Here is a 17,138-nt window from a genome sequence, read left to right as displayed (position 1 = left end):
CTGCCAGTTTAGTTTGCTGCTTTCTGCGTCTGGAGAAATCACAAACCTTGAATTTCTTTGAGCACATTACAGTGATGTTTACGTATTTCAGTTTTGCTTCATCTGCTTTCTCTTTTTCCAAATTTTCAATATAAGAATGTCTGAGGGACAGTTGAAAGTTTGTTAGCTTCCAGAAATACTGAAGTGACAGCTGGAATTAGTACCTTCTCTATGTGAGTACGACTTCCACAGGCGGAAGAAGATGCCTGCCTTTTAAACACATACACACATGACTAATTTAGAGAGGTTACCTGCTTTCTTGGGATCTGTTGGCAGTGCATACTAGAAACTATAAAATTATCATATACCTTTGATAACACTTTGTATCTAGATAAAGAAATCCACATTAAAATTCCTACCACTTTGCACCCAGATCTATGATGGAGTTGTAGATCTGGAGTCTTCTTTGTTATGTAATGGAGATTGTAAACCTTAACAGAAAGCAAACACTTGATGTTCAAACAGATTCATAATCAAAATAGAAATTGTCCATCCAGAAGCATAAACATTAAGTTTAGGAAGCGATTTGCTGAACATTCTTCCATATCCATACACTCAAAGCAACAGTTAGTGAAGTAATAATACCTAATCTACTAAGAGTTGTAAGTGTAATTTCTTGTCAAGAGTAGTAGGTATTTTTTTATCCCTGAGGAAAACTGCAAGGAGACTGTAGCAAAGGAAGATGAAAGTGGGCAAGTTATTCTCATGTCAAATTTAGCTTTTCCATGGCAGAAACCGCCTTGGCGATACATGTCGTGAAGACTTTAGTTGAAACCCAGCCATGACTGAAAATCCTGGGCTGTACTGTTTCCTGCTGATCCCCATAAGGAACACTTTTGCAGCCCCTTCCAATTGAGAGCATCTGTTTTGCAGTTTTGTTTTCTTTTTACATATTTCTTCTTCTGCAGTGGCTATTATGAGTTATCATTGCCTTGGCAACCAAAAAATTTTACCTCATTCCATTGTCTTGGCAACCAAAGAATTTCACCTCATTTCCCTAAAATAGTTATTGTATAAACACAGTTTGAATAGAAATGTCTTATGTACCTCTAAGAAAATTTAAATAAATTAATTAATGGATTTTTTTTTTGAATGAAAGCTTTGCTAAACCGAGTCCAAATTATCAGCTGAGAAATATAATGCCTAAGTCAACATAAGGCCAGAATAATCATACAGAGAAGAAAACAAACAACAACAAAATTGACCATAGATACTGTCTCTGTCATACCCAACACCAAGAGTTTTAGTAATAGACATATGTATCATACAAAAGTATCTTGAGAGTTTTTCACTGTACAATCTGCATGCATTTTCTTTTCATTTTTGTCAGCTACAGCAGCGAGTTCCTGCAGAAGATGGGCCCTGGCTATGATCTAGGAGCCATACTAAAGATCCTTAAAAGGCTCAGAACTCAATAAGAAAAAGACAAATAACCCAACTAAGAAATGGCCAAAGAATTGGACTAGATATTTTTCCAAACAAAACAAACAAACGAAACAAGTGGCCAATAACCACGTGAAAAGATGCTCGACATCGTTAGCTCTTAAGGAAATGCAAACCACAGTGAGCTGGCACTGCACAGCCATGATGTGGTCAAAAAGACAGACAACAAGCGTTGGCGGGGATGTGGAGAAAGTGGAACCTTTATACACTGCTGGTGAGAATGCAAAGCGGGGCAGCTGCTTTGGAAAACAATCTGACAGTTCCTCAAAAGGTGAAACATTTGTTCATTGTTCACTGATTACCGCATGACCCAGCAATTCCACTCCCAGGTATATCCCCCAAAGAACTAGAAACATAAGTCCATACCCAAACTTGCACATAAATTGCTCATAGCAGCATTATTTGTAACAGCAAAAAGTGGAAACAACCCAAATGTCCATCAATTGGTGGATAAATAAAATGTGGCATATCCATACAATGGAAAACTATTGAGCTATAAAAAGGAATGAAGTACTATTACATATTTCAACATGGATGAACTTTGAAATCCTTACACTACATGAAAGAAGCCAGAAAAAAGACCACATATTGTGTGATTCCACTTATCTGAAGTGCCCAGAACAAACAATACTATGGGTCTCTAGAGACAGAAAATAGATTAGTGGTTGCCTAGGGCTGGGGTGGGGGGTGGTGCTGCGGCAGGAAGGAGATGGGGTCTGATTGCTAAATGTTTTAAAATTAATTGTGCTGATGGCTGCACAACTCTGAATATACTAAAACTACTGGATTTTACACTTTAAAAGGAATTGTGTATTACGTAAATTATAGCTTAATAAAGCCATTCAACGTGAATCCACCATGATTTTTCTAATTTTTCCAATTGCTGACATGGATAGATCAAGAGGATGGAACAGACTCCAAGACTGGCCTAGGCTCTGTCGTTCATTCAGAGATGTATAAAATGGAAACTTTCAGCAGAAACATTATCTCTATCAGAGCTGTACTTGGGATAACCCAGCTCTAGAAAGAACACATTGTATGGAATTAGGAGTCCTAACAAGTGAACAGAAAAGCAAATTAGATATAAATAGAACTATTCTCATAAAAATAAAAGTATTCATAGCCAGGCACTATGTGAAGTGTTGTACATACATTCTTCCAACGTTCAGAACTGCCCAAATGAAGTGGGTATTATTATGTACAGCTTATAGATAAGCAATCTGAAAACAAGTTAAGTAAATCACCCAAAGAAAGCCAGCTTGTAAGTGGTCAAGGTGGGATTTGACCCACATCTGTGTGACGTTCGGGTCTTAATTACTATGCTAAAGAACTGTTTAAGATATTTGCATTATAACATAACCCCTCATGTGTATTTCCTAGCTCTACTCCGCAGTCCCTATCTACAAATGTCATTTTGGAGGGAACACTTGTGAAAACCTTAAAACAGGGAGATTACAGGGATTGCCACTGACAGTGGTGGTACAGTTGTCATGGTAACCAATCCACCCACTTGGTCTCTGCTACGGGCACACACTTCTGCCTCTACAGAATACACCAATATTGTCGGGGGTCCGGCACAGCATCAGTGAACCCCTGTTAATGCATATGACGTAGAAAGTGCTGAGGTCCTGGTCTGCGTATTAAAGCATTAAAGTTTTTCCTTCAAACTTTCTGTCTCAGACTTACCGATTTTACATTCTCTCTTCTAATCCTTCCCATTTGCCCAGGATGTTCTGGTTCTGAGGGGGCTAAAAATCAGGGCCAGAGAGTGGTCTGCCGCTTTGTTCTAAGCGGGATTTACAAATGTGATTACTTTCTTTCTGGTGAAAAACTGACCCTCCCAACCCAGTAATTCCTCACTCAGTGCCAGACTGAATTGTTGACTGTCCCGCTCCCATTGCCATGTACAAAACAGACCTTCGGCTGCTAAAAACACATCTCAGAAATCATTGCACAGAAAACTTAAAGCCAGCACCCGGCAATATGCACTTTTTCTGTGGATACACACACAGACACGTACACACATCCACCTATCCGTGTTCTTCTACGTTGCCCCTACATTTGCAAGGACTCTTTCTTCTCTAATATTGGTGCTGTCTCTCTTCCTCCTCCTCCTCTCCATTTCACTGGCCTCGCCTGTCTTCAGAGGCACCTGAAGGCACATAAGGCAGGGAAGTGAAACCGACTGTAATTCTTCAGTTCACTTCTCTGCAGCCTCCAGTGAGCCAGTCTCCATACGGTGGCCCAGCTGAGCTCTGAGGAAGTTCGGAGTCCCTGCGCAGGTGCAATTTACCAACCCGCTCACAGGCGCCCTGGGAGCCCAGGACCTGACATACGTACGTGAGGGACTCAGGGGACAGCAGGAAACGGGCGAAGCCTCTAAGCTTGAATTTATGAGATTAAAAAGAAGAGGGACTCTCCTCTATGAATGGAAGAGACGGAAGGCTTTTACATCTAAAAAGGCCATCATTTTCCCTTTGAAGAATTATGTATAAATTACTGAGAGCAACCAGAAAGTCTAATTTTCCCATTTCCTTCTGATGTCCTCATGTTCACCTTCGGGTTCCTTCAACTTCATTCATCTGGTCTGAAAAGTCTCTGACTAATTCTGTGCTCCAGTGAAATCACAGATATATTCGAGAGTTTTCTTGTTAGGCAAAAATGTATTCAAGTAAATTTTGCTTATTGTATCTTTGAAAATTAATAAGTCGATTTTAAATAGCATTTTCTGTGTATATGGTTTTTTCATTGTCTCAGGCTAGTGCCAGGCTATCCTGGCAAGTAGAACTATAATTATTAACCCATTTTACTGATGGGGGGCTCAGCTAAAGTGGACCTAGGACACCTATTTAGGTTTATGATTGCAGAGACAGTGTTTCTACCATACTATGGCTTATTTTCTCAGTTCAAATTAAAAAAAAAAAAAAAGCTGATTTTTCCACTATGGAATTTGGCCATGTAGTGGATAATCCTTAGCGGGGCCTACCACTTCCTGTTTAATTTCGACAACCCTTCCCAAATCTGCATAACCCCTAGCCACTCACACCTTCTTTCAGTTCCTGGAAGGTACCAAACTTTTCTCTGCCTGGTACTCATGCGCATGGTTCTTCTCCCAGCTTGTGCTTTCCCTGGGCGCTCTCCCTGCCTTCCTCCAGACTCGTCACTCTGGATAGCTCATCTTCAACTACTTTGTAGAGAAAGTCTTCTTTGGTCTCCCCAGTGAGGTTATAGGACTCTGTTACATGTTATCCCATGGAAGTTTGCTAACCTGCAGCATGTATTACCAGTCTGATTAATTTGTGTAATTCTTTATTCTTTTTCCTTACACTGTAAACTGCACAAAGTCAGCAATGTATCTGTCTTGTTTAACTCTGCATCTCAGGACTTAGCTCAGGGCTTGGTGGATGATATATTTATGTTCAGTACAAACGTGGGGGATATTTCACAGCAGAACTTCCTGTTAGTGGTATATTGCAACGCATCGTCCCAAGTTCCCACTGTGGGGGTCATGAGGTCATAGGCATGGATTTAGAAAAGCCACCCAAGGTTGTGAAGGCCCCCTTGCTTCTCAGGTCTGCAGCCAGTTCCAATTATACTGAAAATTAAGATGATTTTACAAGGAATGCAGCTATATTTTCATCTCCTCCTACTGGAATAGCAGACTGTCCCCTTTGAACTCTGATACTTCTGGAACTACTACATTATCTAGCACAAGGACACAGAGTTTTTAATAAAACATCTTAATTAACTCAGATTACAAATATGTAATTGCTGAACTGAATTGAATTATAGGAGTGAAGATACCATGATTGACCTTTTTCTTTTCCTTGGGGAAACAGTCTTTTTTGTTTCTTTTAAGGACTGACTTTTCTCTTTTCAATGGAACACCACCAATTACCTTGTAAACTGTATTAGTTGGGTATGTAGAGACTTCAATGCTTCTGAATTTGTACTTCTTTGTCCAACAAATATTGAACACCTACTCTCCAGGCTCTAGAATTTCCTTGCTCATCTTCCTGCACTGCTAGTCCTCTTTTTCTTTCTTTTTCAGATGGTTTTATCTTTTAATAATTTCTTTGATTTCCCATATTTCCTTGTATTTCCCTTACTGCTGTTTTTTCTTCTTTTTTCATTTCCCTATGATTTATTTTCTCTCTTTGCATCATAAACATTCACTATTTTTATTTTCTCACAATTGTAGGCTTTCTCTAGTATCTTTCTGCTTTAATTCTAATGTTGCAAATAGTTCTAACCCTATTTTCATTAATATTATTTGTGACTAAATAGGCCGTTTTAATATTCACAAGGAAATAGATATATTCACTGTTTCATCTATGTTACAACTGAGAGTCCTTCCTCTGGTTAACTCATTCTCCTGCCCATATCATAATAGTGTTGTGTGTGTGTGTGTGTGTGTGTGTGTGTGTGTGTGTTTTAAAGAAATCATCATTAGTAATTCACGCATCATGAATTATCTTGGAAGTTAATGGAAAGGACATAACAATGAATATATTTTCTGAAATTCTAAGTGAATGACAGAAGGTATAAACATTTATGGCATAACAATTGTTAAAATGATTTTCTTGAAACAAAATATAAACAAAATAAATTTCCAATTACAGTAATCTTATTTTATGTTATTAGAGTATACAGGCGTTTTTATAATTCTGGCTTCTACCTGTTGTATTTATCACCTGTAAGTATCACCAACATGAATAGCTTTTCTATTGTCCTCACAGAAACAAAGCTGATACCACTCTAGTATTCCACCAGTGCACAGAAATCTAGGGGAAAAAAAACCTCTTGGTTTAAATTCAAGCTCTTAGGCTTTGTTTTGTTTTTTATTTTCACAATTATTTTTCATAGTTAAATTGAAAGTTCTTATTTTTATTGATTTATTTAAAATATATTGGCTCATTGTATTTTTAGTAAGTTAATTTCGTAGTGAAAAATCTCAGCAACCCCATTATCTAGCTCCTTAATCTCAGAACTAATAATTAAGTATGTTAGACCCATGGGAAAGAATTTTGGCTTTCCAAAATATTCCTCTCACTCCTTTTGTTTGGGTGGGTTTGAAGAAGCATTAGAAAGTTGTAACTTTTAATCTCTTCTGTGATGTGGTAAAACAAAGATACGGAAGTTGTAGATTAGAGTTTGCTTTCTGTATAAGCCATATCTATAAAATATACTCACAAAAAGGGAGTATTCTTCAGATGACGACGACTGACTCCCAACTCAATCCTATCCAGATAATTAGACAAATTATTTATCTTCTCTGAGCCTCAATTTTCTAATATTTAAAAAGATGAGAAGAATGTTACAAGGACTAGAATATGTAAGTAAGTAATATGTCAAGCTCATGGTAGGTACTCAACAGTGACAGTTACTATTGTGGTTGGTAAACAACATTGTGTGTGTGTCAATCATCTTTAAAATAACCTCCATTTTTATTTCAACATTGGCTTTTTCAATTCACACTTAATTGACCAAATCCTAAGTGTCCACCTCAATTATACTTAAGACCAATATCAATTCAAATTGAACTCACATTTTTAGATCAAGGTCAGGCACTTGATCTACTGAGGGAGATAGACACATAAACCAAACCTACAACAGCAGGAGGGCTCCTCCAGAGGTTACTCATTTTGGAGAAGGCAGGGAGGTACCATAGATGTACCCAATCCAGCTAACTCACTTGGAAGTCGGAGTCCTGACAACACATACCCTTAGATCAAAGCAGCTGGAGATATAGGATGGCATTTAGAAAAATAATTGTTCATGTGTTCATTTATGTGCTTTGATTAGTCTGCTGGACATGTGCACGTCAATCTTAGCAATGTGTTAAATGTGCCTGACTACTTTCCTATTGGAAATCATTAAAATTTCATACAAATGATATTTAAACCTCTTCCGAATAATGACCAACCTATGTTAGTTGGTTCTCTATATAGTAAGCTTGAAAAAAATGAGCAGCTCGTTCACTTTTTAAATTAATTACTCTTTACTTTCCTGAGATTGCCACTTAAATTCTTAAGCTTTATTATGGAAACTTGAAATTCTAATTTGGCATTGGTAGGATTATTGAGACTTGCATTCTTTCCAAGCAGAGGGAGAAAGATCAATGGGATTCTTTCCACTAGAATAAGGACAAACCCCCTGAGATCTGGCCGGTCTAGAATAATGACACTAGAATAAGGACAAAATTTTGTGTCCATTTTGTTCATTGATATATCCCAAGTGCCTAGGACAGGGGTTGGCAAACTATGACTCAGAACAAATCTGGCCTGCCTCCTGTTTTTATATATGCCCTCCTTCCTGAATGGTTTTTACATTTTTAAATGGTGGAGGAAAAAAAAAAATCAAAAGAAGAAGAATATTTCATAACATGTGAAAATTAGACAGAATTTCAGTGCCCACAGTGATGTTCTATTATAACACAGCCATGCCCATTTATTTACGTATTGTCCTGTTTTCGTACCACAAGGGAAGACCAGAGTAGTTTTAACAAGGATTGTGTGACTCCCAAAGCCAAAAATAATTACTATTTGGTATTTTACAGGAGAAAAAATTCTGACCCCAGGCCTAGAACAATACCTTTCCTTAACTTCTTTTAAAGTCAGACACATTAATATTTAACCCTCACAAGTTTCATTCCGAAAGGAAAGTCTTAAGTCTATATATACTCTAAGGACGATCACTAGATCATATCCTAGCATAGAGAGGCTCATAGCAAGAAGCGGAACACTGTGGGTGAGAACACAGACTCCAGAGCCACACTTCCCCCAGCTCAGACTTTGGTTCTACCACTTAGCAGCTGTGCAACCATGGACAACATGCTTAACTTCTCTGTGTACCAGTTTTTCCATCTATTGAATGAGGCTAATGCTGGTACTCATCCCTTAGGGCTGTTTTGAGCATTAAATAAGTTAATGTTTGTAAAATGCTTAGAAGATCCTCTGGTATAAAGTAGTTGTTGTAAATAAAGTGATATATTTTTTACTGCGTTTTTAAGTTAAGAAAATAGAGATACTTGGAAATTGGCTAAGGTAATGAGTGAACCTCAACATGTTCATAAATATGGAAAAAATACAAGATATGAATTAAAATTTGAACATGTCCACTTTTGTCAGTAAATCCTCTAAGCCAATACAACATATTAATATCTACTCTAATTGCCTTTTGATTGTAGGATATAACTGTTTGGCTCCCATACCTGTGATATAATTTTGTAATCAATGGTCCTGTTTCACATAATAAACAAATTGTATTCTGAATGGTTGGGTAACTTCTGATACAAAAATCTAACTACCTAACAACTTCTAATCTGAGGCTATCAAATTGATATAAAGGGAAGTAACAACTTAGAGAATACATGGATACAAGATTAGTTTGCTTTGCTAAGGTTGTTACTCAGGCCTTAGGAAGAGAACCAATAGAAAATATAGTCCTACATTTAAAGAAACACTTTCTAAGCAACAAAGGCAGGAATCAAAGCTGCGTATTAGGAAATCTAATGGCTTTTTAATCATTACAAATCATTTTAGCCAATAGGTAATTGTGCTCCTGATATTTAAGTAGATTTTTAAATTAATTTATATGAAATCTTTATTTTTTTTTTTTTTTTTTTTTAAAGATTTTATTTATTTATTTGAGAGAGAGAATGAGATAGAGAGAGAGCATGAGAGGGGGGAGGGTCAGAGGGAGAAGCAGACTCCCTGCTGAGCAGGGAGCCCGATGCGGGACTCGATCCTGAGACTCCAGGATCATGACCTGAGCCGAAGGCAGTCGCTTAACCAACTGAGCCACCCAGGCGCCCTATATGAAATCTTTAAATAAACTTTTTTAGAGAGTGAAATCTTTATAAGGTAGCTTTCTGTCTTCTACAAAATATCATCTCTGGAAAACTACACTTCAGTATAGGGCTGTAAATGGGACTGTAATATCTGGTGGTTAAATGTTTTAAAAAATATGATTATTTTCAACAATGCTTTTCTATTACAGGTGTTTTCCTGTAGAAGGTTCAATGGCCTTTTGTTATGTGTAATAGTAATGTAGATTGAGGAACATATTGGTGAAGTCAACACTGAGCTTTCTTATTTTATAATCTTAATTCTTTCAACTTTCAGTAAGCATTTATTTAACTGCTACATTGTGTGAGATGCAATGAAAATGTAAAAAAGAAGTTAATGAATCCAGTCCAAATTGACTTATTTGAATAACTACTAAATTATGCACTAAAATTTTAAAAATACAAATAAAAAAGAAACTTTTGGGATTGCTTAAGCTAAACTTGGACTGTATGTCTTCTGATATTTACTTATTAATGTACTAAACACTGCATGTTATGTCACTAATTAAATTAAATTTTCATGCTTTAGAAGTCTTTAAAAATGACTTCTCCAGAAACTTTTTCAAGAACTTACTTCTTAAGTTTCATATTTCTTGCAATAAAACCAAAAGAAAACAAGAAGTAAGATTTCAAATGTCTTAATTTTTGTCTCCCGAAGTCCTTTCCTCTTAAATTAGTTATGCATATGTTTGAATATAAGATAATAAGTCTTTTATTTTTAATTTATTATTCTTATGCTTAATTTGCTAAAATAAAACATGAATCTGAGCATAATGGCATACTTAGAAAGACTAAACTAGAGCAAAATTAAATATTAATTTGGGTATTTATAAAGTCTTCAGGCTTGGGTTGCTTTATTTTTCTAGATGTAATAAAAATTCAAAATTACTTAATAATCTTTAAAAATATTTAAAATACTGTTATTACATTAATAGCCCTACTTTCAATAGATAACATGTATTCTTAAAAAAATAAATTCTTTTTGAAGTGATTCTATTTCCTTATATTTTGTACTTTTTCCAACAGATTAGTCAATTTTAATTTTTCAACTCCTTGCCTAAATTTGAGGAATTCTTTCATGTTTAGACTTTAAAAACTATAGGTGGATAAAAAGTAATATATACAATGCACTTCCATTCAATTGTCTTCAATAAAAGTGATGTATTTGCAGAAGCAATTGTTTAGCACATTTATCCTTCTGTTAAACTACATGTAAGTCTGAGAGAACATTTTTATATTCTGCTGATGCTATAATAAATGGGCCAATATAATACTATTGGTTACAACTTACAGCATTTTTGTCTACATTAAAGTTAAGATCTTGATGGTTAGTCGTTCATTCTTTCTGCAAATTAAAATTGGAATAATGTAATTAGTCCCCCCCAAATTAAAATGCTACAGTTATCCATAATGGAACAAAAGCTAAATTATATTCTTTTGAGATCAACAACAGGTTCACATGAACTGTTTTCTTCTCTGTATCTTTCGCTTTTAAAGAAAAACACAGTTTTCTTCCTACCGCAGAAGTATCAGATTCTTGCAGCATCCATGACACTTGTAAGCACTTAGTGGTCAGACACCACTACACGTCCTTCAGATGATATGGCCCAGTGAAGCTGGACGGTGTCGTCACGGAGCCGGGCAGCCTGGTATCTCAGCCATCCACCAGGACAGAACCAGCAGGCCCCAGCTGGTATGCTGAATCCAGACGAGGGTAGAAAATGCATTTTGCATTTTGAAAGTCAACTGTTCTAACACTGAGCCCTAGAACATACTTATCAGGTAAGAGTGCATGGAGGGCTTCGGAAATTCTTTGAAAGATCAAATTTGTAATGCTCATATCCCAAAGTCACTCTTAAAACAAGTTAAGCCTTAATCTTATTATCCCTCTGGATTTCTGAGTTTCTACTAGATTTTACATGTTTTTAAAAATACGAATAAATCTATGTTCAGGACTATGACTGTGTTGTCTGAATTCCTGAATATGTATAATATATGCTAAATTAAGTATACCTGTAGGTCATTTAAAAGTGATAAAAGTTAAGATAACGGTGTGGTGTGGTGTGGTGTGGTGACATGTGCCCATCGCACTAAGTTTTGATCTTTAGACAAATGAAAAACTCTTACAAAAATAAAAGTACATTCCATGTTCTTATTTACACTTGGACTCCTGTGCTCACTATTCAAGCACACAAGGGTTTGAATTCTTGCTTGTGCTATTGTCTTACTGTCATTTATTGACACGATTCATTAACTCATCTCTCACAAATAGTAGAAAATCAACTTAGAAGGTTTCTAAGTCCAAGATTTCCCATACCCCTGTGGGCCTCACCTGAACACCAGTGCTGTAGAGAATATCTTCCTTTTCTTAAAATATTTCTACCTGCGTCTTCTAGAAGCATCATGACTAAAAAATAAATGTTTAATTCCAGAAAGCTGCACAAAATGGACCCCCCTCCCCCCACGTTAGACATCCTTCTGAATGGGAAAATGGCATGATGGATTTTTAAACCATGTAACACTCTGGTGGATTAGGCTGGGATAGCCTGGCATCTGAAATCATGATGTTTTATCATGAGAAACTGAGAAGATACTGTTTCTCTTTTTTAAAAAGAGAAAGAAATGCTCTGCTAGGGCTCATTAAAAGGGTTTTAAAATTGGAGCCAATAAAATATGACTGTCAATCCCTACAGTTAAAACTCAGCAACATTTTAAAAAGGCATCATTCCTCTCTCCCCTTTGACATTAAAACCTATTTGCAGCACACACAGACATATTCCAAAGAGCAACAACAAGTCCCCAACTTCTTTGTGACTTCAGAACAAGCACAGGGACCTAACTGGAGCCAAATGACTCGCCTCCTCCCAGTTTTCAGCTGTGCTCCCCTTAGAGATGGGAGCTGCTAGGCATGATTCACTCTGACATCCTGAAACCTCTTGCTCTGCTCTCCTTTAAAAGTGAAAAAGAAAGGCTTTCCACAAGACAGAAAAGTTTGCCTGGGTCTGTGATGCCGGAATTTCCAATAGTGACCCGAATAGACCAAACGTTTGGGAGCTCTAACTTCCAAAGGGAGCAGACCTCAGTCACTCAACAACAACAACAACAACAACAACAACAACAACAACAACAACAAACCTTGAGTGTCTGACAGAAAGAATGAAAGCTCTCCTCCCTGAGGAGGAGAATGCCAGGGCGCTCCTGCTCACCCAAGGCAGGAAAGAGGTGGAGTGGGGTGGGACTTGTCATTGCAGAATCCTTTCCCTTAAGCCAGCTCTTTTTGAGATTTGGAGGGAGGACTGGTTAGAGAGGGTTCCAGAGCGGCACTTGTAACTGCCCCGGCCTTTGGCCCCACCTGCCTGTCAATTTCAGCCCACAAGTCCCACATTCCTTGCTCTGGGGATGTTGAGAACGTGGGCTTTCTAGCGCTCCGGGATGCTGTTAGGCCACTTCCCCGTTGACTCGTCGCGGACTCCGAAATCAAGTTTCCCCACACAGTCTGAATTGTTTGTTTGCGTTTGTTTTAAGCTTGCCAGGGCCTCCCGCGCAGCCCACCCCTCTCCCCCTTCCTCTCTGCCCCCTCCTCTCCCTCCGGCCTTTCCTGCTTCCAACACCCCCCAACCCCCCGCCCTCCTCTTTGTTGTCTCCTACCTGCTGGCCAGGCTCTGCCTGCAGTGCTGCCTGAAGGGCATCAGGTGGTAGTTCATGGCGTCCAGCAGCAGCTTCTGGCAGACCGGGTCGGTGCGCATGAAATCCACTGACTGGACCCGCTCCACCAGCTCCGGGGCCGGGATGAGGGCGAAGCGGAGGCGCTTCATGAGGTCGGGCGCGTACTGCATGCGGGTCTCGCGGTCGTGCTCCAGCCACAGCACGGACATCTGGAAGAGCGCCAGCTCCGACTCCACGGGGGGCGGCAGCGAGTCCAGCAGGGCGCGCATCTCCTCGAAGTTGAGCAGCAGCACATCCTCCACCAGGTACTTGTTGGCCAGCTTCTTGGTCTCCTCCAGGCCGTGCAGCGCGGCGATCTTGCACACCTGCTTGTAGTTCTGTACCGAGATCTGGTCGTTGAGGAACTGCACGCAGAGCTTGGTGACCTGGGGGATGTGCAAGATCTTGCTGACCGACAGCACCTCCTCCACCGTGTCCAGGGAGAGGGTCACGTTGGCCGTGTAGAGGTACTCGAGCACCAGGCGCAGCCCGATGGACGAGCAGCCCTGCAGCACCAGGTTGTTGATGGCCCGGGGACTGGTCAGCAGCTTGTCGTCGGGGGAGGAGGAAGGAGTCCCGGGCTCCTCCTGCGGCGGCGGCGGCTGCTGCTGCGGCGGCTGCTGCGGCGGCGGCTGCTGCTGCTGGTCCTTGGGGGCCCCCAGGCCGTCCTGGCCGCCGACCCCTCCCCCGAGAGGGGGGTGGCTGGAGAAGAGCGATCGGAAGTACTGCGAGCAGGAGGCCAGCACGGCCTTGTGGCAGTGGAACTGCTGGCCCTGGGCCGTCAGGGTCACGTCGCAAAACAGCTGCTTCCTCCACAGCAGGTTGAGGCCGTGCAGCAGGTTGTCGCTGTGGCTGGGGTCGAAGGTGGAGGTCCTGTCCCCGGATCTGGACATGGCGAGCTGACTCGGCGCACCTGGCTTTAAACCCTCCTCCAACCTGGCAGACAGGGGTGGGGGATGGGAGGGAGGGGAGAGGGTAGTGGAGGGGGTGGGGTGTGGTCGGGGTGGGGAAGGGTGTGGAGGGGAGGGGAGGGCGAAGAACAACAATCAGTGCACAGCTTGGCTCCTGCCCGGCGCGCCCCAGGACCCCGACCCTAGGAGTAAGGTCTGAAGGCACTGAATCCGTGAGCGCCACCAAAAGGGCCCTGTCTGGGGTCGGGGCGCCGGTTCAGCTCCCTGCTACTCCTCTCGCCACCGCCCACACACTTCGTCCCTCACTTTCCTAAAACCACCCTGGCTCGGCTCTTGGCAGCGACAGAGGTGGCAGCAGCGACGGCAAAGTGGCGGCGGAGGCCGAGACACCTCGTGGGCTCGTGTCCATGCCGGGCCTGAGGAAGGGAAAGGCCGGGGAGTGGGGAGCCGGGGGTTCCCGGAGAGCGCAGAGGCGACCGTCGGCGGAGGTTCCAGGTCAACTTGTGCCTGCAGCTTTGCTTTTCGCAGTTGGTCCAGTTTGGGGGGTAGGAAAGGGGACCCGACAAGCGTGCGGGTGGGCGATTCTTAGCCCTCCAAAAGCTGGGAACCCCTTCGATTATCCGTGCTGCCCCGAGAAACTCCTAGGCTAATAGTCTGAGGTAGCAGATAAAGCCCTTTCTTCTCCCGGGAAAGTGCAGTGGAGCGCGGTGAGGACCAGCTCAGTGGACTCGGCAGAGGCGGGAGCTGTCCTTATCAATTCTAGCTCATTTCCCTCACCCCGGCCCTGCCTGCTTGCCTGCTTCGCAAACTGTTGGCTTCCCCGTCACCACTCAGTTTTGCTAATTTTCCAGAGACGCCTTTAAACCTGGCAGGAGAATCCTTTCAGCCCCCCCACCCCCGGCCCCCTCTCTCCCGCCCCCCGCATTTCAAAGCGCGGAAGTTCAGACATGTATCTCCCCTTCTCTCGCGGGGCGGCACCGGGGAAGATTGGGAGGGAGGAAGTGGGGCCACTGGGGTGGATTTAGAGCAGGAGCCGGGAGGCCCGGAGGGATTCACGTGAAAGGTTCTGTCTCCAAGGCACCAGGAACAGTGGCTTTAACTCCAGTAACTGTGAGAAGTTCAAGTTAACTGGCAGGTGTTGGGGGAGGGGGTGGGGCCTGTCCAATGAGGGGGGGTAGGTTTCGTGGGGGGGGTCTCTGCATCCCACCCAGCATCTCCGCGCGAAGCCTCAGCTTCCCTACGAGCCCCTCGATACAACCCCCAGCGGCCCCCACTCGGGCACCCCCACTCTCCTGGCCCTGGAACTACTTCTGTAAAAAAAAAGTCTGAACCGCCCGCATCTAGGCGGAGGACGGCAGGATGGGGGAGGCGAGGCGAAATCGATACGCCAGGTCCTTAACCTGTAATTACACCTTCCAGGGCCGAGCAGAAAGGGACCCTCTGCCCACATCCCGCCCGCGCGCCCGCCCGCCCGGGAGAGCCGCCGCCGCCGCCGCCGCCGCCGCCGCCCGGCTCCGAGGGATCCCGCCGGACCTGCCCCTTCCACTGCGGCTCACTCTGCCCTGCCTGGCGCCAGTCCTGGATCGCCGGCTTCCTATTTATACCACACTGGGCTCCTCTCGACTCACTTTACCATCCCGTTCCAGGTGGACCCTAACCTCCCTCGAGCTCCCTCCCCGGGCAGGACCCCCTCCCCCACCGGCCCCCAAAGCTCTGGCTTTCCTGAAACATCTCCCAGAGTCTCTCCCTTTAAGTGGACCCGGTCATACCTCTCTCGCTCTCCCCGCTTCGTTGTCTCGCTCCCCCCCACCCCATCTTTTCCTGCTCCCCTTCCTTCTTGTTCTCCTCCTTTGCCTTCCCCCCCATCTGCTTATTTCTTGCAATAGGAGTTTTATTCTTTATGAGCGTTTGCCACACAACTAACCCCCCACCCCAAAAGACTCCCTCCCCGTCCCTTCCCCCGCCAAGAACCCAAAAGACAGAACAAAATACACACAAGGCAGACACAAGGCCAGAAACTTACCTGCTTTCAACCAGCTGCAAAGTCAAGGCTCACTTAAGCTCCCCCCCAAAAATCAATTGTCCTTCCTTTTTAAAGGTTTGCTCTCTCCTTGGGAGGGGGAAAACACCTTCTGGTTCCCAACTCCAGGCAGTCACTCTTTACAATTTATTTTGTCGTACATCATTTGATCACCATGAATTAGCAACAGCAAGAAAATGTAGGAGAGGGAGAAAAGAGAGAAAGAGAGAGGGAGAGAGAGGGAGAGAGAGGGAGAGAGAGAGAGGGAGCAGAGCTTTCTGCAAGAGAAGAAGAAGAAAAAATGTACGTGTGACAAATTATGCTACCAAGAAACAACACATCATTATCCTTGGGCCTGGGGCTCAGTGAGTCGTAACGAGAGTAATAGGAAATCCACGGTTGGGGAGAGAAACGGTCGTGCTTGGCCAGTAGAGAGAGACCATACAGGGGGATGGATGCTGGAGAGACTCGCAAAATTATGGCTCAAGGCTATTGTAAAAATTGTCGAGCGTAAATGACTGCGATTTCAAACATCTTTGGAAGAAAGAAGGGGAAAAAGCGAGCCCCCCCTCCCTCCCTCTCCCTCTCTCTCCCTCTCTCTTCTCTCTCTCTATAAAGAACCGTCAAGTTTTAGTGCGCATTGCTAATTAGTCAATTTCTCTCTGCCTTCACAGGCTGGCGACTTCGCTGCTGAGCTGAAACTGCTAATTTCTGTGACCAGCTTTTTTCTTAGCTGTGATCTGGATGAATGAGTAGCTGTCTCACAGAGATGACAAAAATAAACTCTAATCCCCCCCAAAATTTCCACTACATCTTTCTCATGCATAGATTTATGATCTTCAAGCGCTCTGTGCAATATGCAAACTTTTTTTTGTGTCTGTATATATGCTGTTGTTTCCAGATTTCACTACATTGGTATGCTGCTTCCCCCCCCCCCATGAAATGCAGAAAACGTCTGATCTCAAAGTATGCTAAGATGCCACTTTCTAGTATCTTGGTATTTGGGGGTTGAGTCTAATTTGGAAGACACTAGCCCTTGCCTAAAAGGTGAGTGGCTGGAGTGTACAAACTGGGGGTGGGGGAATTAGAGCTGGTAGACGGAATAGAGGACAGCTCTTCGCTTTACATTTGTTTCCCTGCACTATTCAAGCTTTATGATCTTGTTGGAAAA

The 17,138-nt window shown here is 42.5% G+C and overlaps 1 protein-coding gene and 1 long non-coding RNA gene across 3 annotated transcripts in view; one reads left to right on the top strand and one right to left on the bottom strand.

Moving 5' to 3' along the window:
- KLHL14 (kelch like family member 14) overlaps window positions 1-13,961 on the bottom strand; it is a 93,995-nt gene extending 80,034 nt beyond the window's left edge. For both annotated transcript variants that reach the window (XR_013443341.1, XM_078060461.1), the window contains exon 1: window positions 12,980-13,961. Coding sequence is in view for 1 of the 2 variants with exons in the window: in XM_078060461.1 (XP_077916587.1) it covers window positions 12,980-13,929 (950 nt within the window). In the remaining variant the exon portion in view is untranslated. The remainder of the gene's footprint in view (window positions 1-12,979) is intronic.
- A 1,472-nt stretch (window positions 13,962-15,433) lies between these two features.
- LOC118552124 (uncharacterized) lies at window positions 15,434-16,768 on the top strand. The gene is made up of 2 exons (XR_004925371.2): window positions 15,434-15,593; window positions 16,642-16,768. It is a non-coding gene; the product is annotated as an uncharacterized LOC118552124 (long non-coding RNA).
- Window positions 16,769-17,138: the final 370 nt, after the last annotated feature.

This window comes from Halichoerus grypus, chromosome 13 (assembly GCF_964656455.1).
Source record: "Halichoerus grypus chromosome 13, mHalGry1.hap1.1, whole genome shotgun sequence".
Taxonomy (NCBI): domain Eukaryota; kingdom Metazoa; phylum Chordata; class Mammalia; order Carnivora; family Phocidae; genus Halichoerus; species Halichoerus grypus.
Note: the sequence above shows the minus strand (reverse complement) of the source record. Positions and strands in the feature narration are given on the sequence as shown.